At 43.5% G+C, this 16,244-nt stretch overlaps 1 protein-coding gene across 1 annotated transcript in view; it reads right to left on the bottom strand.

Annotated features, from left to right (window-relative positions):
* Window positions 1–16,244, bottom strand: part of Maml2 (mastermind like transcriptional coactivator 2) — a 355,382-nt gene that overhangs the window by 7,205 nt on the left and 331,933 nt on the right. The window contains exons 3-4 of the mRNA XM_008850830.3: window positions 6,093–6,296; window positions 669–780 (exon numbers count right to left, since the gene is read on the bottom strand). Of these exons, the coding sequence (XP_008849052.1) occupies window positions 669–780; window positions 6,093–6,296 (316 nt within the window). The remainder of the gene's footprint in view (window positions 1–668; window positions 781–6,092; window positions 6,297–16,244) is intronic.

The following is a 16,244-nucleotide window of genomic DNA, read 5'->3' as shown; positions in this document are numbered from 1 at the left end:
AAAATGAAAATAAATAAAATAATTAAAAAGTTTTACTCTGTGACTTAAATGGAATTCATCTTTGGTTAGGAGAGGCTTCTAAAGACAGAATTTGCTTTTCAATTATTCTTTGGTGGCAGGATGATTTGTCTTTGGAGGACAATCTGTAGGGAGATGGACTCAAAGGTGGAAATCAGAAAGACTAGGTTTTATGCTAGTTGCCAGGATGTTCTTAAAGGGAGCTGTGTCTACTTGCCTGGATCAAGGTTAGTGTTGGAAGGAGGATGGATGAATCTAACAGTTGGAAAAGGTTCAGGTTTTTGAAATTCTCACAAGCAGTCGGCAGAATAATGAACATGTTGCTACAGGATAGGGAAGACCTGTCAAAGGACCAAGAGGTCATGTTTGAGGCGTGGGGTACTAAGACAGGGTCTCATATGATAGTCTGGGCTGGCCTTAATTCACTATTAGCTCAGGCTGGACTTGAACTCAGGACATTCCTCCTGGCTGTACTTTGTGAGTGTTGGGATTGTGGGTGTGAGCCATCGTACCTGGTTCTAATGTGGTTTTGAAAGTTGAGTGGGAGTGAAAAGCTTGGGAAAGATGCACTGTCAGAGACAGGAAGAAGTGCAGGTGGGGCAGCTTTCCTTCTTCTTGGTCATGATTTCCTACCCTCGAAGAGCACTTACCAGGGTACTGAGCAGCCGGCTGCAGACTGCCCATATTTCTTCTTTGGTCTGTGTAATCTGGGGGTGGCCTTGTCAGATGCCGGTTTATCTGATCCTGTGGGGAAATTTTCTCCTTGAAAAAAACACAAATGAAAACATATTGAATTGGGTCATTACATTTTCACTTACAAAAATTTATGTGATATAAAAAATGTAGGAATACAGGAAACTTTTGTCTAGGCATGTTGGTGTACATCTGACATCCCAGCACTCTGGAGGTAGAGGCAGGGGGATCACAAGTGAAGCCAGGTTACACTGCACAGCAAGACCCTGTCTCAAACAACAAACTGAACAATTTTGCATTGGCTTTAGGACATAACCTCATTTGGTAGTGTAAATTAGAGACAAATCTTCTCAATCTCAGTTACTTCCTGTTTGGCAGCATCATTTCTGCCTCTCCATGGAATTCAGCACGTGTCTTGTGTCTAGTGAGCAGACCCATTTCCTTCATCTTCCAATTAGATTTCAATTAGAACTGTGAGTTTTGAGACAGCACTTCCCGGTTTCTGTTGCCACGTGCCCGATGAGCTTTGGTGTCTATTTATAACTCTGATGCCATACACTATGGAAAATATATCGCCAGATAAAACAGAGAACACCTGGGCACTCAGTATTTTGATTTGCTAGAGCTGCCAACTTTCCATCAGAAGAGATATCAAGGGGTAAGATAACCTCCTTGGTTGTGGTACAGCCCCTGTGTGTATGTACAGCACCTTTTCCTACAGCCTTGTAACAAATCCTCCAAGGTGGTTGTGTTGATTTCATTTAAAAGAAGAGGACACAGGAATTTGTTAAGCTAAGAAACTTGCCCAAATTCACACAGTGGTAGCACAGAGACCAATTCCTGAGTCAGAAACTCAAGGTCCTTCCTGCCGTTCAATGTAAGGACCTCTTGTTGTTTCGTTGTGTCTCATTCGAAAAGACAGGAAGGTTCTACCTTTACACCCTGCCTGTTGGTGAGCTTGGGAGGTAAGAGAGGCCAGGGATTCCCCTTCTCTGCTGCTGATGCCTCAGCAATGGACGGGCAGGGGCATGTCCACTGTGGTCACTGCTGCTGATGCCTCAGCAATGGACAGGCAGGAGCATGTCCACTGTGGTCACTGCTCACTGCCACAAGGGACAACAGGCAGGCAGCCAGGGGTGTCTCTGCTGAAGCCCTTGTGAGAAGCACTCTATCACAGGACTGTGACTTTGGGTGACTTGGGGACAGCCTAAGGAAATGCAGTGTTGTCTTGCATTGAGGCAAGAGGTCGTTATCTCCCATTAGCAGGAGAGGGCAATGATGTTTGGTATTTGAGGTCATATGGTGACCTTGTTTGTATCTGTTTTTAGACAAAATTACGAAGTGGCCTATTTTGTCTTAGTTTATCATGTTATCAGAACAACCCTGTCTGAGGCTGATATTTAGTAAGATGTTTATGTTCTACAGAGAAAAGTGCCTTGACTGTGACCGCCCCAGCAGCTCAGGTTGGAGAAGCCTGCTGCTTTTCTTTTCTGGTGTGCATCAGGAACTTTGTGAAATTACTTTGCTGCAATTTTGTATGCACTCTAAAGAAGTGTCCATTCCTAAAGACAAAATAATTGGCATAGAGACAGAACACTATGATTATTGAAGGATCGACACATAGAAAACTTTGTAATAGACGGATGAGACCACTGACTGGAGCCGAGTATGGTTGTCTCACTTCAACTCAGTTTCTATCAAGTTCCAAAACTTTGGAGCAGAATATGTCTTCTCTGGAGGGGTGCAGGGAAGGGCCTTAAAATAATAACAAACCGAATTTATTTCTTGTTTCTAAGAAAAAACAAACTTGAAAGACTTACAGAGTGTTTTTGGACACCAAGTAATTCATAGAAAACACAATTTTGATGAGCTAAGTGTAAATGAAGCAGAACATATGGATTACATTACTTCATTTAAACATGGGTTTACAAAGTAAGGGAAAAAGTGGTCAGTGAAACTCCTTTTGTGTGTGTGTGTCGGGGGAGGGGGCAGTGTTGGTTTTACCCAAACCCAGTTTAAGAAACAGCCTGAGATCTTCCATGAACCCAAATGTGGCCACAAGCAAGCAGCCGTGTTGTAAAAGCTTGTGTAAACCGACAGGTTTGAGTTTGAAGCCAAGCATGGGATTTTCTGAAATCTCTTTTCCAAGAAGTGTTTTTCTTATGTAATTAGGTGTTGCTACTGCTCGTACTGATGAGAGAGAGAGAGAGAGAGAGAGAGAGAGAGAATGTGATAATTAGGTTAGGTTCTTGATTCTTAGCCATGGACTAGATTTCAAATCCAGATTTACTTAACGTGTCTTTGAGCTGTGGCCTCTCCAGCTTTATCTCTCCAGCAGGTCAGCTGCTGCTGTTCAAAGTGTTAACATCTACACCTCTGGAAACCTGAGTTTCTTAAACTCTATGTTCCCAAATAAGTTCAATCTAATGGCTTTGCTGAGAACTGCCAGGCTGCGGACTGGAGAGTTGGCTCAGCAGTTAAGAGCACTGGCTGCTCTTGCAGAGGACCTGGGTTTGATTCCCAGCACCCACATGTTGGCTAACAACTGCCTGTTACTCCAGATCTAGGGGAATCCAATGCCCTCTTCTGACTTCCATGGGCATTGCTCAACACGGGTGCACTTACATACATGCAAGCAATACACACATAAAATAAAAATAATAAATAAAATATTAAAAAAAACTGTCGGGATGCAAGAACAGTGAAGTCTAGCTTCCAATATTGGATGGGGAAAGCTACATTTTGCAAGACAATGATGTTCTCATTGTTTGCAAGTGTAAACTCACACACTGTCCCTGCCATCACCTCCGTGAAACAAAGTTTCATGTCTGCTCATTTTACATTCTCACCTCATCACATTTGCTTTGGATTTGATACCTGTTTTGCTTTGGTTTCCTCGTTTGTAAAAACGCAAGTGTGGGTAATTCTAGGACCTGTTTCATAATCCTACTGTAAGGATGAATCCTTTCATTCTGCAAAACCTTAGCACGGTGCCTGGCACACAGTAGGTGCACAATATCTGTTGGTCATGAGGATTCACTGTAGTCATGATTGTTCATCTCTCTTGTTTCTGTGTCACTGGTGGGAGAATGTGAGAGAGTAAGGCTAACAAAGTTTCATGAGAAAATGCCTCAATTTAGGTGCCTATCTGGGTTTGCCAAGGACTTCAAATGACTACCAAACATGTGCTAATGTGAAGGGCATCAAAGGAGAATTGTTCCTGGATATGCTAAAAGCACAGGCACCCTCAATGGCGGCCAAGGAGTGAACGGTTTATAACAACCACAGAGAGTGTAGCCCCATCTTCATTCTCCTCTCCACTGCCCTTTCTGCCTGTCCCAGTGAGACTCAACTGGCCTCAATGGGAGTCAGGTCACCAGCAGCGTCAGAGTCTCACTTTTAACCAGAGTTTTAATGGAAGATAGAAATCTGGAAATTTGCTATTGGAATAAGCAATCAAATTAGTAGCATCAATAGGAATTAGTTAAAGTAATTACCAGTAAGTCGACTTAGGTGGCATGTTTTTCTCTTCTCCTCACCCTGGTTTCTAGACAATTTAGATTATATTGATGAAGATATGGAGGAGGAAGGATCAGGTGGGAGGATCAAAGATTTCAGAACAGTGATTTGTAGAAAAGAACCAGTGTATCACTTTGTGGTCCAGCCCGTGGCTCCCCTATCCCTAGATGCTCAGGCAGGACTGAAGGCCGGCTGTACACTGATCTCTCTCTAGTCCTCGTTCAAGATCAGATAAATTTATCTCTTGCTATTTAAGCTCACACACTGTGGACTCCCAACATTTTCCACGCGTCATTCCTTTGAAGACATAAGTGACTGTTGTATCATTACAATTTATACTTAAAACTAACCAATAAATAAAACCAGGGTTGCACCTTTTGGTCTTTGCCTAGAATGGTAGACTGTATACCTCCCATTACAATGTGACAGTCTCACAATAGGAGACAGTCTGGTCTGCTGTGTTTCCAGACTGGTCCTAGATATTCTCACCTCTATCTGTAGTGTGATGCAACACCGTGATTCTTGCTTTATGTCCTTACCATCCCCTTCCTGGATTCTCAGACATATCAAGCCCCTCCTTCTGGCCTCTCATCTCTGGCCTTGGTGGGTAGCCTCCACTTCTTTTCCTCCGACTACATTCTATGCCTTGGCAAATTTAATAAGCTGTGTCTTTGGCGTGCCTGGATCTTGAATGTGCTGGTTCTTTGGATTGGAATGGCCCCTTAGTCTTCCTCCCACCTCCCACTGTACCTTCTGATCCTTAAGAGATATAACTTCTTTCCTGAAACCATTTCTAGCAATTCCCACAGCATAGCATTTGAGCACATTTGCTTGATGTCCCCAGTGGACTCCTGGCTCCATTAGGACAACGGGAGAGGCTGCCTTGTTTGTGACTTGATTCTTCATGGTGTAGCCATACTCACTGAATATCCATGGCTCTCTATAATGCCCAAAATTCCTGCTTCTACAATATCCCTTGAGTATAAAATGATTTGATCTTTCTCCTTTTGTAGTGCTAGGGATCAAACCCAAGGCCTCACATGTGCTAGTGCTAGGCAGGCACTCTACTGCCAAGGTGCACTCCAGACTGTGCTGCCTTTCTTTCCTTGTAACTTGTCTCTAGTAACCTTGAACTGCTTGGCTTTGTCCCTTTTGATTTCATTTGACCAGTTTGAAGGGATGGAATGAAACTGTTGCAGATGAACTGCGGTCTGAAAGTGTGGTTTTGAACAGGTGTGTAAGATGATGTCTGAGGATACAGAGAGATGGGCAGATCAACCCTGAAGCAAGGTTAACGACTGGGTAGTGTTTGAGGGAAAAGAACCTTGCCTTTTTTCAAATGACAGGCAAAGGCAGGGAAAATGAAGAGTCACTGTATGTTTTCTTTAAAAAAAATTCCTCCATTCCAAGATGCTTTGTTATTTGGAAGCCTCGTCTTAGTTGTGAAACTCCATTCTGGCTTTTTAAAAATTCCCTTTAAAAGTCATTTACCTCTACAATCACTTTAGAATTGAGATGATTAAAATGCAACTGTTTCTCCCCTTTGAGGCTGGGAACAACTGAGAGTTCTTTGGCTCCAGTCAAATGCCCATGTTGGCCATGAACATTCCTGAGCTGGGCAGGGCTAGTCATTGGAGAGGCTGTGTAATCCACATGCCTAGCAGTTGGTAAATCAAGTATCTCAACCCCCCCCCCCCCAGCATTTTAAATGCATGGAGCCAACCTCTCTCACAGCCAGGACACTCTGGCTGCTGTCACATTACTAGACACAGAAAACAGGGCAGGAAATTGAAGTGGAAAGGAGCATCTTCCCCCTCAGAGGCCAACAAGCTTATAAAGTAGACATTAGGAGAAAGCTTTACCGTATCACTCAGCATCTGCTGCTGGAGGAGAAGCTGCTGCTTCTGCTCCATGGTCGGCCTCTGGAGGGTCTGTTTCTTCCCCATCAACTGCTGATTCAACAGGGACTGCTGGGAGTTCATGTAACCACTTCCAGTGTTTAGATTTGAGCAGGAGTTGGGACTTGGACTGGGGCCTGTATTCTGGCCTCCCACAGTGTGTTGATCCTATAGAAGAGAAGGGGAGAGGGGGTTACTGTAAATTCAAAGAAGGAAAACAGAGTATACAGATGATAAGCTTAGATTTCAAACAGCTTTCATTCTGTTAAAGATCAAATATGGTGAATGGGTTAGACATTGGAGAATTGCTTTCTAAATAGAGAAAAAAATTATTGCACATCACAGCAGCCAGAGCAGGTAGGGTAACAACAGGTACTAAATAAACTCCTATCTGACCTTTATGGCACTCTCCACATTTCCATGAAACCACAAAGAAAACTACCATCAAAATATACAGCAAGTCCCTCGATTGTGAGGAACAAACACGTCGCAGAGCAACAAGGCCTTCCTTTTCTCTAAAACTGCTATGTGTTTGTTCTTGCTGATCCTGCAGTAAAAATGATTTTTCCGTTTGTGTATTTAAAGTTGAATAACCATTCTGGATGGAAGGCATCTCCCCATGTTCAGCTTTCTGTGATATGAAGAGAAGAAAGTCGTGAGTTTCTGTTTTACAAATACTCAGAAAGTTGGAAAAGGCCTCACCTCTCAGGGATTGATTTTGTTCCTGCTCAGTGACTCCTGATTCTCAGAGCATTGTGTGCTGAAGGAATACCCAACTCATTGACAATAAATATCCATGAAAAGCTCACACTCTATATCGAGTTGTTTTGGATATTAGTGAACTGACATTCTAATTTCAGCACAAGTGGGGTTCAAGAAGACTGGAAAACACCATGGTCTCCTTGCAGAATTTATCATTTAACTAAGGGTTAGAAAATGTTCATGTGAATCAAGCTGGACTGACCTGGAAGCCTGTTCTCTGAAGACTAGCCTCGTGGTATGAGAGGGCACCATACAAGCTACTAAGGGAGAAAACCAATCAATGTTCTGATCTAGCTGTAAAGCCTAATAACCACAGCAATGACCAGCACAGCAAACTATCTCTATTGGGAAGTAGTGGCACTTTTATCTTGGGGGTAATCAACAGCTACCTAATTGGATGTAAAGCCTGCTCGATGGGAAGGAACTCATGTGTGGTACTGTAAACAGCCAAATACACAAGGCTGGAGAGGTCATAGATCCCAGAGAAAACACTACATCTGTCACATCCCTAGATAAACTTAACTTCTACTGTATGTTGAATGGATCCTTATATGCTTTATAGACAAGTATATCTCTCACCATTCATCAAAGCTTTTTTCTTTTTGCAATAGATGGGGAATATTACAGAATTCTACAATTGGTTAAACACAGAGTAAGTGTCTGTGAGTTGGCCAGTTCTAAGTGACACATCTCCATGGAACCTCTATACCTAAAGCTCCAGGAACACAGCAGAACAGGGGGCAGGGAGAGTCTTAACACATCTCCCAACTCTCACCAGCAAAGCTTCCTCATGCAACAGGTGGTGATCAACACAAAGTCACAACTGGTCAAAATGTAGGTAAGGCTGCAGAGTGCTGTTCCTGGATAGGACTCTCTATAACCCCTTCAATTTTTTTCCTTTTTATCATCTGGATATGACTTATTCAAGATCATACAGCAAGATATAAGAATCTCTCTATATGCATTTTCTCCCTTATAGTTCTTATTGCAAACCAAGTACCAATTAATTATTTATTTACTTATTTATTATCTTTCTCATATATTGGGCAAAAAATTTCAAGTGACTTGCACAACAGAGGGTGATTAACACAGAAAGCCACAACTGGCCAAAGTATAAAGGATAAGAGACTGCGTCCCTGGATAGGACCCCTATATTAAACCTCTGCCACTCAGGGCTCAGGGACCATCACAGAAGCAGTGACAGAAAGTCTGTAAGAGCCAGGGGTGGCGGACGACCACAAGGAAACAGAGTTTTCCAACTTCCTCATACGAACTTCCAGCAATGGTGACAACATGCACAAGACCCACGCAAACTCAAACCAGAAAAAAACTCAGTATAGAACTGGGGAAATGGGTAAGAAGCCCCAACCTCAGCTGAGGAACTATTGGCAACTGATCACTAATGGGTAAGGGAGAGTTGGTCTTCTTTAAGGGAGTGACATTAGATATGTTGACCAGGCTCCCATGGGTAGACTCACACCAAAAGACATTTGGGGGCACGAGCTTGACTCAATAGGCCTTAACATATATGACATAATGCATGACGTCTGGTACAGGTGGTTATGAGGGGGTGCAGCTAGGGGAGGTGTCTAAATATGATCAAGATGTATTGTATGGCATGCATAAAAATCCAATTAAAAATTTAAAAAAGAAAATGCTCAGCAGAGCTGATCTTCTTAAAGGGAAGGACCCTAGATAGGCTGCTTTGACCCCAGTAGATGGACTTGCACTGAGGGACGTCTGGGGACACTGACTCAACACAATAGGCCTTAACACAAAGGACAGAATGTATGAACTCCAGTGTATATGGGGGGCTATGGGAGGGAGCCAATGGGGAAGGGGGTATAAAGATGATTAAGTTTGATTATGATGTTCTGTATAAAATATACAAAAATTCAATAAAAAAGAAAATGCTCAAGATTATAAACATAAGAAACCATGAGATCAGACTGGGCATACTGGCACACACCTGCAATCCCAGCCCTTGAGAGGTAACAGGAAGATCAGAGGTTCAAGGCCTTCCTCTGATACACAGTGCATTTGAGGCTAGCCTGGGATACATGAGACTCTGGCTCAAAAATAGAAATGTAACAAAACAAACAAAACCAAAAAATTATAAAATCAAATTTTAAGTTAGGCGATAGAAGCACAAAACTAAAACCCTCACCCTCGGATGGCGGTCACCTGGGGGCGGGTCGTCGGCACACATACCAACTCATGGTCACTGATCCAGGGAATGCACCTTATGAAATGCTGACTATATGGCAGCGATAAGCCGCTTCCTCCCCAATTCACAGGTGTGAGTTGACAACAGAATAAAACATCGAGAGCTCCCATTAGGGCGAATCGTCTTGTCTTTTTCCAGTTTCCTTAGTTATCATCTAAGCTTTTTTAAAAAGGAAGAAAGCCACCAGTCCAAAGCCAGGTGCTGTAGGAAGCCCGAGTTCACTAGCGTCTCCACAGCAAAGGGTTACAGAACACCACTAAAGACAGCCGCACTCTGAGGCTGGTGACAGGCTAGTCTGGCATTCAGGACTTCCCAAGATTTATTCAGTCCTCCCCCCAAACAACGAGCAAGAAAGTGTGCTGTCATCTCAGCTTTGTAGATAAAGTCTCTGAACTCAGAGAGCTCATGGAGCTGTTGAGTGTGAACACTGAGGGGGATCTGATGGCCCTGCCTGCAGCACCCTACCTTTCCACCACAGTGTTCTACTGTACCTGAGGCAGGAAACACTGAGGGAAGGATTTTATGCTTTAAGCCTGTGCCACATCCTGTGTTCATTCAGCATGCCTCTCAGGTCAGGCAGGTAGAAGGGAGGGTGTGGGAGAGAAAGGGAAGGGACAGGGCCAAGAGTGCCACCTCCCTAGGTGTTCAAAATAATTGGCGCCATTTTCTGAGAATCTGAAAGGGCCATCCGCTAACGCATTTCTCGCCTGTGACCAGTCAGTTCTTTCCCTCGTAAACCCATGTGGCCCTTAGGAAGCTTTTTACCCTGAGTGTCTTATAAACCACATGCTTGGAATGCGGACTTAGAGAAAAACTCTTGGAAGTCACTGGCAAATGGTAGTGGGGAACATCTGTGAGCTGAGCGTTCTTGGAGGGAAGCAGAGTGAAACACATGGGGAATTGAGGGATCAAACTTCGGGGCTCCTCAGACTAAGGAGAAGGGAGGAGAGCCAGTGGCAAGAAGAATGAGACGGAGTTGAAGAAGTTAAAAACAACAAGAGATGGCGGTGGCAGGAATCAAGATGAGATAATAAACTGGAAGGCAGACGTCGGCCCTCTCCTCTCTGTTTCAAAGTCTGTCTTTTCTAAGACGTCATTTGGAATTTTTTGCAAGGTTTTGAGAATAATATTTCATGTTAGAGAAAAAAAGCAATTGGCAAACAGGTAGAAAAAAACCATAAAAGGACTTTTTGGACTTGCTTGCGTGGCTGTGCAGTTCAGAAGCCTCAGTCGGCAGGCCGGCTCTGCCGTTTATTAGGTGTGAGATCTGGCAGAAGTGGATTTGCTTCCCTATCTGTGAAATGGGAACAGTGACAACGATGTTGAAGTCTCTGGCAGAGAGAGAGAGAGAGAGAGAGAGAGAGAGAGAGAGAGAGAGAGAGAGAGAGACACGACAGAGACAGAGAGGGAATGGCTGGCACCCAAGTAGTGCTCAGTGGCAGCTGCTCGTACCTGGTGGTGGGGCTTCAACTTAGGAACAAGAGTCTGTTTCTGTTTGATTTTTTCCCCAAGAAGCAAAGAAGGCAGGCCTTAGAAGTTGCTGAAGTCAGCTCTAGCAGAGATGCCGAGTTCAGTCGGAATGGGAGGGACCGTAGGGAACCACCGAGATACACATTCTTGGTCTGCAGTTCACAGCCTACGCTGCCCACGCCGCAGTGGATGGCTCCACACCGACGAGCCTAAGGGCAACACTAACTGGAGATTATTAGTACCTAAAGAAGGAGGACATGCGGCTGGGAGGGAAATGGGGTGGAGGAAGTTGGAGGAAGACAGGGAATAGCTGTGATGCATTGTATTAACATATGAAAATTTCAAAGAAGAAATAAAAACATTGTTTAAAAAAAGCTAAAAGAAAGAAAAGAGATGGACGTTGTGTTTGGTGTTAGCAGAACTGGTGAGCTCCAAAGTGATTTCCAGAGACGTCTGGAACACTACCCCTCTGAAATTTAGAAAAGATTTGCATGCCAAGAAAATGTAGCTCTTTTTCTCCCTAATCAAACAGATGGACTGTTCTAAATTTAATTTCATTCCTAGACAATACCAAAATATTTTAGGACCCTTTTCCCTAGAGTCCCAAGTCTTCGGGTTTGAAACTAGTGCTGGAGCGTAGGGACCTTCCCTGGTGTGGAGAAAGTAAACAGTGAGCTCTCCTTTGGAACTTCATGGAATTTCTTTTGTGGCCCACAGACCTTAACGCAGTGCTCTTGCACACGCTTTTTTAGTTTATGATTGAAGTCATATTTAGTTGCTGTCACATTTTTTTGCCCTTATGTTAGCAGCGAAACACAAAACACCTCGTTCACAGACTCGCTGTCATTGCCAAGATGTTGCACAAACTTCGGTACATAAAATATTTTGAAAGAAAAATATGCTGCAATGCATTGGCTCTGATTTCCATACCCAGCTTCCTCAGATTCATCCACAGAGAACTCCACACCACAGAAATCATCTGGTTTTCCCCCAAATCCTTTCTTTCTGGAGGGCATCTGAAGGTCATGGTAAATGGACACATTCTTAGCCCATAGATGCCTTTGTGCATACATGTGCATGCATGTAATGTGTGTGTGTGATTGTCAATGTCTTATGCCATTTCCATGGATGTAATACCTTCTATCATAGGAAAGCCAGGTTTCTAAAGAAGTTGGTGTCAATAACTTTTTCCGTGGCAAGTAAAACATACAGCTGATTAAAATCATTAGCTAGAACTATCTTTTATGTTTTTTTTCTGTTTTCATCTCTATAATATTTGATGCTACCATATCCTACCCTCCTGGAATTTGGTATTCATTTATACTTAATATGCCACCATAGTTTTTCACACCTATGGCATGTATTATTTTTGAGATTACAGGTGTTCACTACCACATCCAACTTTAGGAACAATATTTAAAGAAACAGTTTGAAGAAAATCGTGTAAATCTGAGGCTCAGACAGGAGAGGTGAAGTTTGGTAAGAGGGTCTCATTTTGATAAAGCACCTTGATCCTTTAAAAAGATGCTGCCTAATAAAAATGCTAAGGCTACTTCTTTCATTTTAAAGCAGTGCAAGAATTCTGCCTGTCAGGCAGGACTGATGTCAGCAAAAGGTAGACAGTGATTCTGCTAGACATGTCAGAAAGCAACAGAGCCTCCCAGGTTTGCTGGAACGTAACCGACACATTAAAGCTGAGTGTAGTCAGCTGCACTGTTAAGGCAGTTCTATGAACTGTGCGGAGACACAGCTTTTTACAAAGGTCCAGAGTTTTAGGATAAGCATTTCTCTCTTGTTCCAAAAAAAAAAAGTAAAGAATATTTGTATTATTCTATGCATCTGACTTAAATGGCTCTTTGTTTCTCTAATTTTGAAGGAGGACATTTCATGATTCCCCCCCCCTCACAAAAATGAAGTCATATAAGTTACTTGAGATTCCTGAGAGTGTTTGGCTGGGATGACTACCCGTTCTTTTTCTTGGCTTCTAGAGCTAGGCATCTGCAATTTGCAAAATAAATTCAAGATAAAGTGCCCAGCTGGGCAGGTCTGTACAGCAGATCTCACAAACTGGGTTGCTGTTCAATCACTCCTTTTTCCTTCCTTCTTCCTTTCTCTGACTCAATGAGCTAACTGCTCAACTGTTCCCCAGGCCATTCATCTTCAGCACTGTCTGCTGATAAAGCCATTTATTTATCTCTCTCCCCGAGAAACAAGTTGCCTGGATTATTTCTTTCGGATTCCCTCCAAGCTGGCAACTCACTCACTTCATCATTTGTTTGATGTAGATGGTGAGGTAGTGGTGGGCAGCTGAAGTGATTGAATGGTCTTTGTTTGACACAAGGACAATGGCTGCAAAAGGATTTATCAGGAAATCACCCAGGAAGGAGTTTGGAAACAGAAGGACTGAGGGCACAAAACACTCCTGTCTCAGATCGGGGTCTTTAGGGCTCAGTTTCTAGAGTCAGCATACAATAACCCAGAGGGTGGGCCAGATCCCACCTGCCATCTTTTTTGGTAAATACAGTGTCATTAGAACATGGCCACACACATTTATTCACATATTGTCTGCAACTGCTTTCACGTTATAACAACTGGACTCAAGAGTTGTGGCCAAACCCATATGGCTTACAAAGACTAAAATATTTACTATCTGTCAGTAACAGAGAAAGTTTGTTGACCTTTGTTCTATTTAGCTATACTGGCCAAGTTATGCTAGATACTTTAGTCTTTTGCATTAAATTGGGGGGAAATACTTTAGAGAAAGGACCCAGAAATTCTTGAAAGTAACTGGCAGATTGGGACTGAAAGGCATTTCTCATGAGGTCTGTTTTCGTTAAGCCCTCCATCCAGCAACCATTGCATGTATGGAGAATGGAAGGAAACTTACAGATCTTCCATCCAACTCACATTTTCAATGAGGGTATCACTCCCAAATGCTAAGGAATTAACACAGGTCATTTACCTAATGTCTAAATCCAGGGAAATGTATTTAAGAGAATGAACAGAAAATAGAACATCCAGGGGCTGGAGAGATGGTTCCGCGGTTAAGAGCACTTGCTGCTTGTGGTAGTTTGAATAGATGTCCTCCCAAGGCCCCAGGTATTTAAACACTTGGTCAGTTGGTGGCGCTGTTTGCAGAGAGTCATGGAACCTCCTGGAGGGGTGGTCTTGCTGGAGGAAGCAGGTCACTGGGGGCAGGCTTTGAGAGTTCATTGCGCCACTCCCGCAGGGCCTGTGTTTGAAGATGTGAGCATCAGCTCTCTGCTCCAGCTGCCACGCCTCCCCACCCTGATGGACTGTTACCCCTCTGGAACCATAAGCCAAGTAAATGCTTCCTTTTATAAGTGGCCTTGGCCATGGTGTTTTATCACAGCAACAGAAAAGTAACTAATACACTGCTCCTGTAGAGGACCAGGGCTCAGTGCCCAGCACCCACACAGAGGCTAACAGCCATCTGTAACCCCAGTTCCAGGAAGATCAGACACCCTCTTGTGGCTTCTGTGAGCACACATATGCACGTGGTGCACATAAACTCATCCAGGCACATTCATACTCATAAAAAGAGCTAAAAAAAGAAAAGAGATCATCCATTTGTTTATTGCAGCAGGGAAAGTCCGAGCCTCTCTGTTTGTAACTCTTTTGCTTCCACTGATGAGAATGAGTCTTGTGGAGACTATATAATCCATGCTTAAGATATTACCTAAGTTTCAAGTCACCAGGACAGTGTGTCTATTCTGAGCCTCTGGGGTGGACCCCTAATTATGGGTTGGCTGTGGGAGCAGTTCTGTGCGTGAAGAGGAAGCACTGGGGTGGCCAGTGGCCAAGAGCAGAACGTCACTTGGTCAGGGCAGGGTGGGGAGAGTGTGGCCACTCAGGGGAAAGGGTAAGAGATGTTGCTTAAAGCGCCCTTTGTGGTAGACCTGAAGTTTCTGCTCTGCGAGTTGGCCTTTACTATCTGCCGCTAGAGAACTGGGTTTAAACATCTTATTGGATCCCAATGCTCTGAAGATTCACAAAACTACGGATTCAGTCTCTCCTTTTTCCATAAACATGTATACAACTAACAACTCTGACACAGTTCTAGGGAATTTACAAATTCCCTAAAGGTTTCCAGGCTGTCCATAGCTCTCAGGTTGAGAAATTTACCTGCTGTTCATCAAAGATTTGTGGTTTGAGCATAATGAAATGACTTTCCTTCAGCTAGACCCTCAACACTGGACCATCCACTTACAACCGTCAGGGCTCCTCACTGTCGTAGGAAGGGAGTCCTAACCCTTGAGAATATGTGTGTCACCTTTCAGGAGAGCCTCATCGCCAACATCTCCCGTCTCTCTCAGTACTGTAGTGCTGTTAAGCTGCTTGTACTTGTCTGGGCACCCAGACCTCTTCCTCGTCTTGGTTCTTTAGTGTAAGGTCTGTTTACATGCTCTCTGCCTGGAACTTCATCTCTGTGTCCCCTTCCCAGCTGTTTAGTCTTCCTGGGCTCAGCGCAGACGTCCTTATCAGGAGGTCTTCTCTGACTCTCGAAGGCTGAGGTGGATGCTGCTCTCCTGTTTCCATGACACCCGGCACTTGTCCATGAGGCAGCATTTCCCACACTGTAGCATGACTGCTTATTTGCTTACACCTCTCTCCTAGCTAGCACGTGTGCTTGAATGGGAAGACTGTCCATTGGGATGGTGCCTGGGTATGGTGGACTTTCTATAAAAGGCTTTTGATTAAAATAATGTATGTGAATGAATGAGGAAGCAGTACAGAGCAGAAACAGAGACAGACTTCCTGTTGTGAGTGTGAGGCAGATGGAGTGAAGGTGTTAGGGAGTCTAAGGTGGAGCAGAAAGGCAGAGCTGAGCAGAGTTCCGAATTCCAGCTGTTGAAGAGCCCTTTTTAAAGGATGCTTCAGGAAGGAAACGCTAGTGGTGAGAGATGAGGGTGCTCATGGTGTCACAGCAATGACAACCCTGATGGCGGCTGTGGAGTGGAAGGCAGGAAGGGAGCACTCTCAAGAGAATTACTGCTATTACTAGTTTTCAGTTCTGGAAAGCCAAGGCCATATGTTGAAAGCTTGATGTCTCACTTAATCCCTATAATAACTATTTTAAATTGCCAAATTTAAAGATGAAGAGTAAGAGGTCAAGAAACGTGTCTTTGTCTAAAAAGGCAAATGAGCTTAATAAGACAATACACCGAATATTTATAAGCCACCATGTGTTCTGGAAGCAACTGGAAAGGCAGGCATCAGTGATGCCAAGGGAGTTCACGGATGACATATCCCTGGTTGAAACTGCAGCTCTGCTTTCCAACAAGGCGGTGAGGGTTGCGGTAACCAGGGGCAACTTTAAGAACAAATAGCATAAAGTAACTGAAGTAATTCAGAGTATGCGACCAACTTCAGATGGATGGTCACGTCCCTGCTTAAACTGACCTGGTACTTACACAACACAATTAACTATATGACAACAGACTCAATAATAAATAATTTAATCATCATATAGTGAAGTTAGATGGGAATTCATATTAATAACAGCAAAAACCCAGCAAGCAATAAATATTCAGTCCCTTGAGCTTAATATAACTAAGTACTATCACCACTATTTCTACACCATAAAATAAGACTGGGAAATTGTATTTGAGGGTGATTTTATTATTAGTGGAGTG

Source organism: Nannospalax galili, unplaced genomic scaffold, assembly GCF_000622305.1.
Source record: "Nannospalax galili isolate Female #2095 unplaced genomic scaffold, S.galili_v1.0 scaffold1185, whole genome shotgun sequence".
Classification (NCBI taxonomy): Eukaryota; Metazoa; Chordata; class Mammalia; order Rodentia; family Spalacidae; genus Nannospalax; species Nannospalax galili.
This window is presented reverse-complemented; position numbering and strand designations above follow the sequence as displayed.